Source organism: Dromiciops gliroides, chromosome 3 (genome assembly GCF_019393635.1).
Source record: "Dromiciops gliroides isolate mDroGli1 chromosome 3, mDroGli1.pri, whole genome shotgun sequence".
Taxonomy (NCBI): domain Eukaryota; kingdom Metazoa; phylum Chordata; class Mammalia; order Microbiotheria; family Microbiotheriidae; genus Dromiciops; species Dromiciops gliroides.
The window spans coordinates 598102049-598116780 of NC_057863.1; the positions used below are offsets into that span (position 1 = coordinate 598102049).

The window sequence follows — 14732 nt, forward strand, 5'->3', positions numbered from 1 at the left end:
CCCTTTCCTCTCTAGTAAGGGCAGAGGCACCCTCAGGTACCCCCTTCTCTGCTCCTCGCTGATCTGGGTCAGGGGGAGCTCCGCTGCGGGAGCTGCTACACCACAGACCAATGTCCCTTTGGCCTGGTAGTCCTCAAATTTGGGGAGCATGAGGGAGGATGGGTTGCACTGGGACTGAGTGACCAAGATCTGAGAAAGCGTTGTATACATCACACTGCCGTAGGAGGGCATGTTGGTCTGGATCCGGACAGGCACAACCAGAGACACCGGGGGATCTGGGCAGGAAGGAATGGTCAGCTGTGGGGCTGACGTCGAGACTGGAGGGCTGGCAGCACGTGTCACTGGCTGCAACCGGACGTCGGTTGCCATATTCTGTGCTGGGGGAGAGGCCGGGGAGGGCCCCTGTGAGAGGGGAAAGGCTGGATTTCACCGGGTCCAGGTGGCTGCCGACCTCCCCAGGCAGGTGAAGGGCAAACTGAGACTGCAGAGGCAGAAAGAAGCCGAAGAGAACCGAAGAGGAGCTGGGATAGGGCACGGGGAGAACGGCGGGTGCTGGCGGAAGGGGAGATCGGCGGATGAGGTATGAGCTGGTGAGCCTGTGAAGCTGGCCCCTGGTGTGAAAGAACAGCTGGTTGGAGGGGAACTTGGCGGAGTCTGAAATAGGGAGGGGGGCAGTGGGGGCATGGAGTAACGGGGCAGAGAAGATTTCTGGCATAGCCGGAGTGGAGAACAACTCTGAAGACTGTCCTGGTGGCGGCAGGAAGTGTTGAAAAGAGAAAAGGGACACCGGAGGGGGACAGGTATGGTTTTTCATGCAGGGAGTGCTGGGGAATGGGCGGGGGGAATACTTGGAGGGCTTCTGTGTAAGGCGGGCTGGACACCAGCTGGGGACTGTCCTGCTGGCTCTTAGCACTGAGGTACCCACCGTGGGAAGAGGAGGAAGAAGAGGACGAGGTGGTGGTAGAAGCCGAGCACGTGGAGGAAGAGGAGGGCTGATGAAGCAAACTTTTGGTGGCAGATTTGCTGGATGAAGGGAGCGGCTCTCACTTTCAGTCTCCCCTTGGGGGCACCTCTGGCTCATGTTCTGGATGCCGGCTCAGAGAAGCCTGTCTCACCAGAAAAGATTTCCTTCTTTCGGGCGGGGCCGACGAGGTGGGATGCCTGGGGTGGGAGGCTGGGCCCCAGGGGACCAGACTCCCATAGTCGAAGGACTTGCTGCGTGCCTCGGAATATCTGGGAAGGACTGCGGCACGTTAGGCGACTGCTCGGAGGCCGACCCTTCGCATTTCTCTGGAGTGGTGAGGGTAGCTCGGAAACTGTCAGCAATGTGGGCGCCAAAAGGCTTGGAGTGGCTTTCAGCAAGAAGGCCCGGGGGCCTCTGTCTTGCCGCGGTCTTCCCTTTCGAAGGACGCCGAGCGGCTCGACCCATGCGATACGCTGCTTTCCAGGCTCGGGCTTCGGGTCAGGGAGACCGACTCCAAACTGGACTCCCCCCTGAGGACTGGGCCATCTCGGCCAGGCGCAGCTCTTCTTCTTGGGGGGCAGCTTCTCGGCGGGGAGCTGGGCCAGCGTTTGGCTCCGCTGAGGCCACTGAAATTCCTCGGACTTTTCGGGGTTCTTTCGGCGGAGGCTCAGGTTCTGTGTCCGGGCCTGTCGGGTTCCTCGGTCACCAAGATCTCGGGAACCTGGATGTTGGGTTGGCGGACCTAACCTCGGCTGCAGGGAGTGGGGAAGAGCGTCCGTGTGGAGCAACGGGCTGGCTGCGATGGGAACTGGGGCAAAGCCTTGTCCTCTCCTTCCTGGTGACTCGACCTGCTCCGGAGGGTCAGGTTTTTCAAAGGAGCTGGTGTGCTGAATGACCGAAATTTCCGTGGAGATTTTTCCTTCTCTCCTTCCCGACTCGGAACTTGCTGCTGCTTTGGGAGTCCTTGGGTGGACGGCCATGGTCCCCTCCCAGGGGTGGCACGATGGAGTGGCTCTGCTGGTGGCTTGGTGGGCTCGGGGGAGGCTCAAAGCAGCTTCTGAGGGGGCTGGGTTGGCAAACTGGCTCCCTGGCCCCACAGAGGAGTGACCTTTGGCCTGACTCATAGGAGGGTGGGTCTTCATCATCCCCCACGCTCTTTTCTTTCCGCCCTTTTTCCTCAGTGGCAGTGAGTTCTAAACTGGTCCCCACCTTATAGTGCATCATCTGAGACCAAGACTCGGGCTCCCCCTGGCTCTTTTCAATTCTGCGATGGGTGGGCCCGGGGAAGCAGGCTTGGCGAGCTGGAAGTTCTGAGCAGTAGTACTTTTTTATGGGCCTCGTAGTTATCCCGACTTCTTGTAGCGAGCCCCACATATGTTACACTCGAAGGTCATCCCTTTGGCTTCTGGAGCCTTTCCGGGACTTTTTGGTGAGTTCGCTTTCCTTTGCTTCTTTTTCTTCGGCGGGTTTAGAGGCCGGGTCCTTCGGGCCTAGCCCAATGTCCTCGGAGCTATAGTCCCCTCCCAAAGGGAGCTCAAAGGCGGGCTGGCGTTTCAACGTGCGGGGGTGGGACGTAAAGACTTGGCTGCGGCTTAGGGTGTCCGACTCGCTGATGTGGTCGTCGAAGGAGTAGCTACCTCTGAAGGTGTGCGGGGAGCTGATGGTGCAGGTGGCAGAAGGCATGGAGTGGCTCCGCAAGAGGGGCGCGGGCTCGGTGGAGCTGGGGGGCAGAGGCTGTAGGGAGAGCAGTGATTGTTCCGGCTTGCCTTTCTCCCCGTGGGAGAGCAGCGTTTTGGATGGGTCCAGCTGAAACGGGTCCCGGAAGATCCCGGACTTGGGGGACTCGATGCTGCTCCTCCGGGACAGAGAGCTCCTCCTGGGCTTCACGCTGTCGATTTCACTGGTGTCCACGACCGCTTCGTTAATTGTGATTAGCTTCGTGATGTGCTCGATGACCTGCGTCCGAGGAACGGAGATGGGGCCCAGGCTGGGCTTGTCCTCGGCAGACAGGGGCAGGAGCGGCTGGGTGGCTGCGGCCGTCAGCATCGCGGTGCGCTGCCCGATTCGCCCCCACACTTGCCGAAGATGATCTCGGCGTAGGACTTGGCGTTGGTATTGGGAGGGCTGATCTGTGCTCTGCGCTCTCGGACCGGGAAGTAGGCCGGACTCCGTGCTTGCCTTGCTCCCAGGGCTGAGGAAGGCCTGTTCGTCCATCACTTTCTTCCTTTCACTGAGCCTCAGGGCGAGCTTCTGCTTGATGGTGTGTGTGTCCTCCGCCTTATGGCTCACAGAATGCTCCGATGAGGACGACAGAGGCTCCGCGAACTGGGGGCTCTCCTCGAGAGACTGGGAGGTGCCGGAATGGGACGAGGAGCAGCGGTCGTGGCCAGGACCGTGGCCGCCCACGCCGTAGAGGCTGCTGCCAAGGAGGGTGTGCTTTTGTCTGGGAGACAGGTCGGCGGGGTGGCTGGACCCGGCCACCGTCTCCTCCTCCGAGTCGGTGCTCTCTCCTTCGGTGGGCTCCTCAAATTCCTCACCCCCGATCCTTTCCATCTCCAGACCCGGAGGGTACATCTCAGCCCCGATGCCCGAAGCCAGCCCGGCTTTGATCCGGTGTGCGTGGGACTTCCTGTGTTTGTACAGATTGCTTTTGGTTTTGAAGGAGAAGCCACACGGGGATGCAGTGGTAGGGCGCCCGCTCACCGGTGTGAGAGCGGATGTGCTTTTGGAGCACGCTGGGCTTAGCACAGGGCCGGCTGCAGTACTGGCAGATGTACTTGCCGGGTTTCTGAGGCTTCTTCTCCTTCTTGGGCGGTTCCTCGGCCTGCTTCATAGAGATGTGGGAGGCACGCGGGATGTAGACTTTAGGGATGGACTGCAGTTCCTCTGGAGGGATGATGGTCGGGTGGGCGGGGAGGAGCTGGCTCTGGGAATGCAGCCCCGGAGAGACAAAAGACCCCGAGGGGCCTGGCCTTATTGGCTCGACTAGCTGCCACGTGGGCCCTTCCAGGAGATGCTCGGGCTTGCTGGGCGACATAAATGCTGGTGACAGAGGGTGTTGAGGGAGCTGGGGGATGTGGGGCGGGCCTTCAACAGTAGATCTCTTCGGGGGCTTCTGGTGTCCTGTTTTCTCCTGAGACCCCTCCCTCAGAACCAGTGGAGGCCCCGGATAGTGCTGCGGCTGGGATAGGAGCTCATGGAGGGGTGTGGCCGGGGAGGAAGTCGAGCTGCCCTGGAATGGAACTGGAGCAGGGGCTGGAGCAGGAGCAGGGGCTGGAGCCGGGGTTGGAGCAGCGGAGGGGCCACTGACTTGCACGGCTTCACCTTTGGGAAGCCGCTTTCTGGGACTGCCCTCCGATGTCTGTGCACCCTTGACACTTTGCTCAGGATCCATGGCCTTATCAGAGGTTGGGGATGATGCTACTTGGGGAAGGGTGGACCAGGCTTCATTTACAGATGGCCCACATGCCCAGGCTCTGCTTACATTGGAGAAGTGGGAAGCCAGAGATGGTTCCAGAGGATCTTTTACTGAAGTGTTGCTGGCTGCTATTGGACTAAAAAATGCTTGGAGAGTCAAAACAAAAGTGCACTGGTGAAGCTATTTCAATGCCCGGTAATAGCCCAGAACTATGAGTTTCCCCGTGAGTATTGTCAACGGTTTGAATCTGGCCATCTTGTTTTCTGGTGACAGCAGCATCCTCAGAGTCAGGAGACAGCCCACAACATGTCTGAGCTGTTGCTTGTTGGTGAGCTTGGCAAACGCCAGGACAGTCCAGCTCATGTCATGAGTATGGCTGATGAGCAAAATAACACTGAATGGTGAGGGCCGGTCCCTTTGGGTCCCTTCCCTTTGGGTTGGTTTTGGGAACTGGTGGTCTTGGTCAAGAACTTCACACTCTTCTGGAATCACAGGATCCACAATGTGCACAGGCAAACACACATGTATTCCACAGACACAGAGTGAGACACCCCACACAGACATACAGGGACACATATCACACCGAGATCCCACACATACATTCCACCATACATACATCACACATGTCACATACACAGAACCATGCACAACACACATACCACACAGAGGAAATGTACAACACAGAGTTATAATACATCACACACACCCCACACATAAACAATACACACCCATCACACATGCCACAGGTACACACACATACACATACCACACACATATACAGAGACACATTCAAGGACATAGAAACAATACATACATATAGACACACAAACAAACACATCAGAGAGAGAAGGGGTTGGGGAGGGAAAAAGAAGTCATTGTAGCATCTTTAAAAGATTCTGAAAGTTATGACTGTTTTTATAAACTATCGTCCTCCATAACCCTCACAAATACATTCGGAAGCCCTCAGTTGTCTGCCCTCTCCTGCCAAAGTCCCTTCCTCCCCTCCCAGCCCCCACATGGCTTCTAACATGAGTGACTCACACATTGCTGGCAATTCCCAAGCCCAAGGCTGGAAGAGCTGGGGACAAAAGAAAGCCACTCCACTGTCTTCCTTCCCACCCCCGGTCCAAGTGGAGCCACCCAGGGTTCACTTCTACATAAGATACTTACTGGCTGTGTGATCCTGGCCAAGTCACTTAACCTCTTAGCCTCCATTTCCGTATTTGAAAAAATGGGGTAATAATAGCGCCCATCCCACTGGGGTCGTTGTAAGGGTTGCCAGAGACAATGTAGGAAAAATGCTTTGCCAATCTTAAAGTAGAGCTGGCATTACTTCATGCCCCTAATCCCACCTCCGGACTCCTGGAACTTCCATGGAGTCTTAGACTCTGAGGAGATCCTGGAAGGCACAAAGAAGATTATATAATCCATCCTCCTGGTTATGGATGGGGGAAACTGAGACTCAGACATGTGAAGGGACTTGACCATGATCACACAACTCAGTGGTAGCAGGGCTGCGGTGAGTCTCAGGGTGAGCCAGTTGGCCAAATTTGGAACCCTATTTTCTCAAAGTTTGGAGCCCATGATAGAGTAAGCCCTCTGGCCATGGTTTTGTCCCTCCATTTGGCACAAGAGGCAGGGCTCAGGGCCACCCTAATGAGGGCCAGGCATATGGGTGGAGAAGGGAGACAGTGAACAGCCCAGTACACCATGCAACGAGTGATTCACTGACAGGAGTGTGGCCAGTTGGGGCTTAGCTTTCAATTTCTTTCCAGCCCCATTGAACATCACTTCCCGTCTTGCACTTTATTGTCTAGCCCAACTGGTCTTCCCTCCATTTCTCACTTAAGAAGTCAGCTCCCGTCTCCCTCCCCTAGGCCTGTGCATTCACAGCCCTCCATGCTTGGATGCACTCCCTCCTCACCTCCACCTTACAGAATTCCTTTATCTTTGACACTCTACTTGAGCACCCCTTCTACGTGAAACCTTTCCCAGCCCTCCCCAACTGCTATAGTGTCCTCCCTCCCATCACCACATACCCTTGAAAAATAAGCTCTGTGCTTATTTTGTATTGATTCTCTCTACAGGTAGTCTGTATGTGCTTCTATGTGTATGTGTTGTCTCCTCTGATAATAGAAGTCCCTTGAGAGCAGGGATGGTTTTATTCTTTGTGTTTGTTTGCCCAGCCCTCGGCATATTGCCTGGCTCATTACTGGCACTTGAGAAACGCTTACTCATTGATTGATTGATTGAACTTACGCCCATGGGTCACGACTTGGTCCCTGCCTCTGGTTCCTCTGGGCTGGGAGAAGTCGGAGGCCACATGCCTGAAGGACTCTGTGGGGATGACGAGAATAGGAGCTTTTACCATCAGGCTCAAGAGAGGGCTAGATGATTCTAGATCACACAGGAGCAGACACAGGGAAAGAAATGAGGCATCCTGCCCAGGAGAGGAAGCCACAGAACATGAGCCAGCAACACCCTGATCCACGGGAGCCTAGGATTTCAATTTTGAAGTGACTACCCCAGAGAACATGAGTCCAACCCCTTCATTCATTCTTTCTTTTTTTTTCCCCTGGTGGGGCAACAAGGGTTAAGTGACTTGCCCAGGGTCACATAGCTAGTAAGTGTCAAGTGTCTGAGGATGGATTTGAACTCAGGTCCTCCTGAATCCAGGACTGGTGCTTTATCCACTGTGCCACCTAGCTGCCCCACCAATGCCTTCATTCTACAGAGCAGGATGCTAAGACCCAGTGAGGGGAAGGGACTCGTCCAAGGTCACACAGTTAGGAGGTAGTAGAGGCAGTATTCCAATCCAGGTCCTCAATAATATCTGTCCTTTGGTCTCCTAGCATAGCATCCTTGTCACAATGCTGAACACCAGGTGGTGGTGGTGGTGATGATGATCATAGCATTTCTATCATGCTTTAAGGCGTTCAAGGAACTTTACAAATTTTATCTCATTTGTTCCTGGGAGGGAGGTACTGTTATTATGCCCATTTTACAGAGGGAACACTGAGGCAAACAGAGGTTAAGTGACTTGCCCAAGGTCTCACAGCTAGTAAGCATCCACTGAGCCACTTAGCTGCCATCTACATAGAGAATTCTAGTCTGTAGCCTAGATTTCCTCTTTCCTTCTAGGGAGCATCATCAATCCCCAAGCAAAGAAGCAGCACATCCAAAATCACCTGAATATGTTATAATAATATCAGTGTTGGAGAGACAGTGTGGCTTATTGGTTAGAGATCTCTGCTGAATTCCAAGTCAGGAATACTGGGTTTCAAGACCCATCTGTGACACAGGCTGGTTATTTCACCTCCAGCTGCTCCTTAAGGGAAGAGGTCTTACCCTTCCTGTGTGGGCCATGATTCCCTCAGGTCCCCTGGGGGAAGCCCATGTGCCCCTTCTCAGAGCACTATTGTTAAATGTATAAAATACCTAGGAAACCAAGAGTTAGTGGCAATAAAGGTGCCATGTTGATGATCTTGGGGGTCACTCCAGGATCTTGGCTATTGTCCTTCAAACCCTGGCTCTTACCACGGTGTGATGGATGAATCACGGTTTCTTCATCTGTGAAATGGAGATGTTTCTTACACTCTCCCCCTCCAAGTGTGGTTGTGAGGAAAGCAAAGGGCAAACCATCCAGTGTGTATGTGTGAGTGTGTGTGTGTGTGTGAGAGAGAGAGAGAGAGAGAGAGAGACAGCAAGAAGTGGAGAGCAGATGCATCCATTCTTCCATTGATCTGGACGAGTGAGCTGCTATCATTACTACTACCTAAGGTGGAGGAGGGGTGGGAGGCGGCATTTATTAAGGTCTTACCTCAATATGAGGCACTGTGCTAGGCACAAGGGACACCAAAAAAGGCCAAAAGAAGGTGCCTGATCCCAAGGAACTTACACTCTAATGGGAGGGATAATCTATGTGTAGGTATACATACATACAGATACACAAATGCATGCATGCCTTTTGTGTGTACATACATGTGTACACACATGCATATGTGTTGGTGTCTGTGTGGATGCATGTATATATAAGGTCATCTCAAAGGATTACAGCATGAATCATGCCTCTTCCCTCAGGAGGGTTCTTCCCTTGGCCCATGCAGGTGTAGCATTCTCTACTCTGGTCCCCTGGAGGGGTCCTTGTATATAGCAGAAGGAGGTGTAAGGGGCTAAAATTCTAGCTATACTATCTAAAATCTAATGAGTGGTCACCAATAAATTATAAGCTTTAGAAAGAGTATTTAAGTGTTTAAGTATTTATTAAAGAGCATTAGGATCAGAGAGAAAGGTAAAAATCTAACTATTTCTAAGAGACCCCATCATCCGACCCATACTGGCGAGGTCAGGAACCAAAAGAGGAGAAAGCCCTCTGCCAGTGTCCACTTCCTACTTCGTGTCCTCCTCCCAGAAATGGGAGGTTCCTCAAGTTGATTGGCTGGTAGCCTTAATAGATAGTACCCACAAGCAAACATCACTTCCTGACGCCAAGGACCTTGACCACATGGCTTGCCCTCAGATGCCTTTTCCTCATGGCGGAGCTTTCCTACAGGACCTCTCCAGCAGGTGGCGTCATTCCAATCATTACAGAGGGAAGGACATGGAGTGAGGGGAGAATCAAAATGCCACCTCTGACTTTCGCTATATAGGGGACCATAATCCAATCATAAAACCTTTAAGCCTCAGTTCCCTCATCTGTAAAATGCAGATATGGGATAATCCCACCTACAGGACCTGAATCTCCACTCCCCACCCACCACCTCCAGGTTGCTAACATCTTGATCTGGTATCCATCTGGTCTCTTTTAGCTCTGATATTCTCTGTCCCAAGACTCTTCTTAGCTCCAGTATATTCTGAGTCTATTTGTGAGAATTTCTAGAATGGCTGATGGACCGGATAAGATGCCATTAGTCTGCCGAGTACAGCTTTAAGTGATTTGGAGCATGAGACAAAGAGCCAGAAATGGGAGCAGGCAGTGTGTCTCAGGCAGGAAGTCTGGGCTTTCCCTCTCTCCACGCATTCTGTGTCTCCAGAAGTGGCTTCATTGGCTCCCAGGTGTGTGTGGGTGGGGTGGGGGTTAAGGAGTGAGGCAGAGCATCTATATCCTGCTGCCCATGGGGATACAGCAGGCACTGTCTGCCAGGGGCCACAGAAGCCATCTTTGGAGGGCATCAGAGCACCACATGCACGAAAAGGAATTTACTTATATTCAAAGAGGGCTCTCACGCTTGGTTCAAGCTGCCAACATGCACTCCCTTAAACTGAGACATTCCTCCCCCTGCCCCAGGCAGTGACCAGAGTTGGGGGCTTCAGTCAGACCCTCAACAAGCAGAAGCTGCTCTGTCTCATTTCTACAGATACTGAAGGGGGTGGCATCAATCATGCTGGCCTACACGTTGGGGTCTGGTCCCAAGGAAACAGGGATCCTTAGCCATCTCTGTGTCCCAGCCCTCTCAGGCATTCTGGTGAAGCCTATAAACCACCTCTTAGAAAAACGGTTTCCAATGCAAAAATAAAAAATACACAGGATGACAAAGAAAACCATTTGTATTGAATTTTTTTTCTTTTTAAAAACATCACAGTCGGGGCAGGTAGGTGGCGCAGTGGATAGAGTACCGGCCCTGGAGTCAGGAGGACCTGAGTTCAAATCCGGCCTCAGACACTTGACACTTACTAGCTGTGTGACCCAGGGAAAGTAATTTAACCCCAATTGCCTCACCAAAAAAAAAAAAAAAATCAGTCTCCAGGTGAGAATTCCTACAAGGAACACTTTCCTAGTAATGTACATATATGTGTACTCATAGGGCAGCCAGGTGGCGCAGTAGATCGAGTGCTGGGCCTGAAATCAGGAAGACTCATCTTCGTGAGTTCAAATTTTGTTAAATATTTCCCAACTACATTTTAATCTAGGGCAGCTGGGTGGTACAATGGATACAGCACTGGATCTGCAGTCAGGAAGACCTGACTTCAAATCTGACCTCAGACACTTCCTGGATGTGTGAACCTGAACAAGTCACTGTACCCTGTTTGCCTCAGTTTCCTCATCTGTCAAATGAGGTGGAGAAGGAAATGGCAAACCACTCCAGTATCTCTGCCAAGGAAACTTCAAATGGGGTCACAGAGAGTCGGACAAGACTGAAATTACTCAACAACAAAAAATGTGTCCTCATAGGAATAAACATCGATCCACACATTTGAATAGAAACCAAGCATGGATCTGTGACTGAAAATGGAGAGGGGATGGGCAGGTGCCTGAGATGACGTTTTGCCTTTGTGTTCTGGCTGGCCGAGCATAGCACGTGGCGTGTGAACCCTATTTATAAATAAATGCTTGGTGGCACAGTAGATAGAGCACTGGCTCTGGATTCAGGAGGACATGAGTTCAAATCCAGCCTCAGACACTTGACACTTACTAGTTGTGTGACCCTGGGCAAGTCACTTAACCCTCATTGCCCTTCAAACAAACAAACAAATAAATGTTTGTTGGATTGGATAGAATGTGCTGACAGGGCATATAGGAGGAGGGTATGATTTGGGGGCCTTTGTGTCCCAGAGATACTGGTTCTCTCACTCATATGTCCCTCCAAGGTGTGTCCAATCATACACATGTCCTTCCTACACCTCACTGGTATGTCTAGTGCTAGCATAGTGCCTGACACACAGTGGGTGCTCTATAAGAGGTTCTTGACTGACTGTCAACTGACTGTCCTTTCATTCACATGGAGCTACCTTGCCTCTCAGGTGTGTGTCCTCTCTTGCACTGGCCTCCCGGCCCCTCACAGGTCGGTCTGTGGCTGAGTATATTTCCTGGCACACAGTAGGCTTTTGATAAATGCTCACTGATCTAGTGTTGCTTGGTTGATTGTCATACATATGAGCACTTTCCTCCCTCACTAAGAGGCATGTCCTATATCTTGAAATGGGGAAAAAACAAGCAAAATCACTATTGGGAAACCCTGATAGAGGCATCTTTTCTGTGGTCCTCCTCTCTGTAAGTTTGTCACAGGGAGGACTAGATCATGGAGACAGCTGGGGAAAGGCCTTAGCTACCTGGATCTGATTTGTCCGGGAAGAGAACATAACTGGGAAGACAATGGTGCTCATGGCTCTTAGGTGGAGCAGAAAGAACCCCCGAGGATGAACCCCACTTTCACTCTTTTTGCTGTTCAGGCCAGAGGGCAGAGTATCCCTTTGGCTGCAGAGAAGAAAAATGGAAATAGCTTACAGCGAGATGTATTTCCTGGGTTCCTGGACACGGGCATTCTCTGCCAGTGGCAAGTTCAGCTCCACCTGTGAAAACAACAGCATCACTTACTAGAGAAGCTGAAACAAATGTGGCTGGAGGCATCCCTTCCTCACATCCTCCTTGCATGGACCCCCAAAGACACGGCGGGCTCACCATGCATAGCACCAACTCTTGGACCAAGCCTCTCTACCCCAGGCCCTGGCCCCAGTGGCAACACTCCTTTTCAAAGGATATTGATGAACATGACAAGTTTCTGTGGTTTCAAAGGTTGTCAACCACTTTCTCACAAGCATTATTACCCCCATTTACGTGGTAAGTGCTTTATCTCCCTCCCTCCCTATGGACCCTATCTCCCTATCTGCCCTAACTCCCTATCACTCTCTCTCTAAGTCTGCATCTATCCATCTACCTCTATCAGATATCTATCATCTAACTATATTTCTATCTACCTTCTCTATATCTATCCACCTACCTCCATCGTTTATCTGTATCTAAATATATATCCATCTTCCTCTACATATCTATCCAACTACTTCTATCTATCTACATATCTGTATCTATCCATCTACCTTTATCAATCTCTATCTAGATATATATATTCATTTATCAATATCTCTATCTATTCATCTACCCATTTCTCTTTCCCCCATCCATCCATCCATCCATCCATCCATCCATCCATCCATCCATCCATCCATCCATCCATCCATCCATCCATCCATTTATAAGAGAACAGAAGCCAACAGCTAAATGACTTGACCACAAGTCCCACCATAAGTATCAGGATTTGAACCGAAACCTCCTGACTCCAAGTCCAGTGCTCATTTCTCTCAATACTCTTTCAATGAATCAATAAGCATTTAATAAATGCCTCCTTTGTGCCAGGCACTGTGCCCAACACTGAGGATGCAAAGACACAACCCAAGTGTTCCTGCCTTCAGGAAGCTTACATTCTGTGTGTGTGTGTGTGTGTATAGCAATGAGGGTTAAGTGACTTGCCCAGGGTCACACAGCTAGTAAGTGTCAAGTGTCTGAGGTCAGATTTGAATTCAGGTCCTCCTGAATCCAGGGCCAGTGCTTTATCCACTCTGCCACCTGGCTGTCCTCACATTCTTTTCTTGAAAAAAGTAATAAACATTTTTATTCATAGTTTTGAGTTCCAATTTTTATCCCTCCTTCCCTCCTTGCCCTCCCCCCCTTCCTGAGGCAGTTAGCAATCAGATATGAGTTGTACATGTACGGTTAGGAAGCTAGACTAGATGCACCTGTACAGGTATATACAAACCCCTCTTCCATTCATGTGGCCCAGTGATGCTCTCCCCTCCCCCTTCTATATCCTCCCCAGGGAATCTTCCCTGCTTGATCAAATCTAACTCCAATTATTCCAGGCCTTCCTCAGCACTTGGGAACTACCATGGTGCTGAGATATCTGTGGTCCAGAATTTGGAGTCCAAGGCCATGGGTCAGAATGGCAGCTTCTCTGCTGGGCACCAGCTCAAGCAACCCCCCCCTTACCGACCCCCCCCATAAGCTTCAGCTTTACCACCTCTAAAAGGAGAGCTTCGGACCAGCAGGCCCCAGAAGTCCCTGGAGCCACAAGCTGAAGCCTTGTGCTTGCTGACGTGTTTTAGGCAATGCATTGAGCTGGACGTGGTCCTGGCCTGGAGGTCGGGGATGCCCCAGCCCTATTCCCTGTGTGATGGCTTGCTATGTGACCACGGTCAAGTGACTTCCTCACTCTGATGGTTTCTTCATCTTTCCAATGAGGCTAAGCCCTGCACAACCAGCCTCCTAGGGCTGCTGGGATGAGATAATGTCTGGGAAAATGCTCGGCCCAGATGATCTTGGTCTCTTTCAGATCTAACGATGTTCTTCGAGTCTGAGCTCCAGAATGGGAGAGCTCAGGCCCAAGCTGTCAGCGGCCCTGAACCACAGATGACATCACCCCCGGGGAGCAGGGAAGGCTTCCAGGGGCTGGCCTAAGTCAGGATGGAGGAAACACTCAAGCCCTCACCCCAGGGGGAAGCTGAAAGGGCTGACTTTTGAGCAGTGGAAAGAAGGTCAGGGAGCAAGGCTAAGGAGAATTCAGGAATTCTCGGGTCCCTGGATAGTGATTCACAAACATCTTTGTTTTAAGAATCTTTTTACATTCTTAAAAATTATTGAAGACCCCTCCCCCAAGAGCTTTTGCTTATGTGGGCTTTATCTGTCAATATTTACAGTTTTAGAAAATAAATGAAATATCTTAGTATTATTATGTAATAGTTCTGACCTCACAGCTCCCTTGAAAGGGCTCGAGGGACCAGTGGTTTTCCCAACACACTTTAGGAACCATTTATATAGTGGGAAGTAGGCTGGCCTTAGTATCAAGAGAGACTAGGGTTCAAATCCTGTCTCAGGCACTTACTGGCTGTGTGATTTAGGGCAAGTTATTTTACCTCTTCTCAGCCTCAATTTCCTTTTCTGTAAAATGGGAATAATACCTCCCAGGGTAGTTATGAAAATCAAATGAAATAATCTATGTTCTAGTGCTTTGCAAACCTTAAAGCATTTTATAAATTTATCATTATCTTAAAATGAAAGCTCTTCTCATCTTTTTGATGAATTTCAAATTGAAATGGTCTTGGTTCATGTCATTATCTATTATTATCATTTTTATATTTAATGACCTAGAGATTATTATAGCTAGGTGGCACAGCAGACAAAACACAAGGGGTGGGATCAGGAAGACTTGAGTTCAAATCCAGTCTCACATACTTATTAGGTGGGTGACCCTGGGCAAGTCACTTCACCCTGTTTGCCTCACTTTCCTCATCTATAAAATGAGCTGGAGAAGGAAATGGTAAACCACTCCACTTTGCTAAGAAAACCCCAAATGGGGTCACAAAGAGTTGGACACAACTGAAATAACTGAACAATAACAGATTATTAGACAGATTGTAAACAAAATACCTGTTTTTGTAGTTAAATAAAATATATTATTATATAAATGTGTATATATATATATATATACACAAATCTTATAAATATCTAACATTAACTTATAAGATAATGTATAATGTTCATTACATGGGACTATCTAATAAACAGGTGATAGATTTGAT

The 14732-nt window shown here is 50.5% G+C and overlaps 1 protein-coding gene across 1 annotated transcript in view; it reads right to left on the reverse strand.

Moving 5' to 3' along the window:
- HIVEP3 (HIVEP zinc finger 3) overlaps positions 1 to 14732 on the reverse strand; it is a 502456-nt gene that overhangs the window by 85010 nt on the left and 402714 nt on the right. The window contains 22 exon segments of the mRNA XM_043993099.1: positions 1 to 366; positions 368 to 572; positions 574 to 644; positions 646 to 690; positions 692 to 796; positions 798 to 1238; positions 1241 to 1276; positions 1278 to 1493; positions 1496 to 1527; positions 1530 to 1614; positions 1616 to 1648; positions 1650 to 1811; positions 1813 to 2049; positions 2051 to 2293; positions 2295 to 2315; positions 2317 to 2364; positions 2366 to 3034; positions 3037 to 3123; positions 3125 to 3643; positions 3645 to 4864; positions 6642 to 6719; positions 11608 to 11672. Coding sequence (XP_043849034.1) covers positions 1 to 366; positions 368 to 572; positions 574 to 644; positions 646 to 690; positions 692 to 796; positions 798 to 1238; positions 1241 to 1276; positions 1278 to 1493; positions 1496 to 1527; positions 1530 to 1614; positions 1616 to 1648; positions 1650 to 1811; positions 1813 to 2049; positions 2051 to 2293; positions 2295 to 2315; positions 2317 to 2364; positions 2366 to 3034; positions 3037 to 3123; positions 3125 to 3643; positions 3645 to 4358 — 4335 coding nt within the window. The 5' untranslated portion in view covers positions 4359 to 4864; positions 6642 to 6719; positions 11608 to 11672.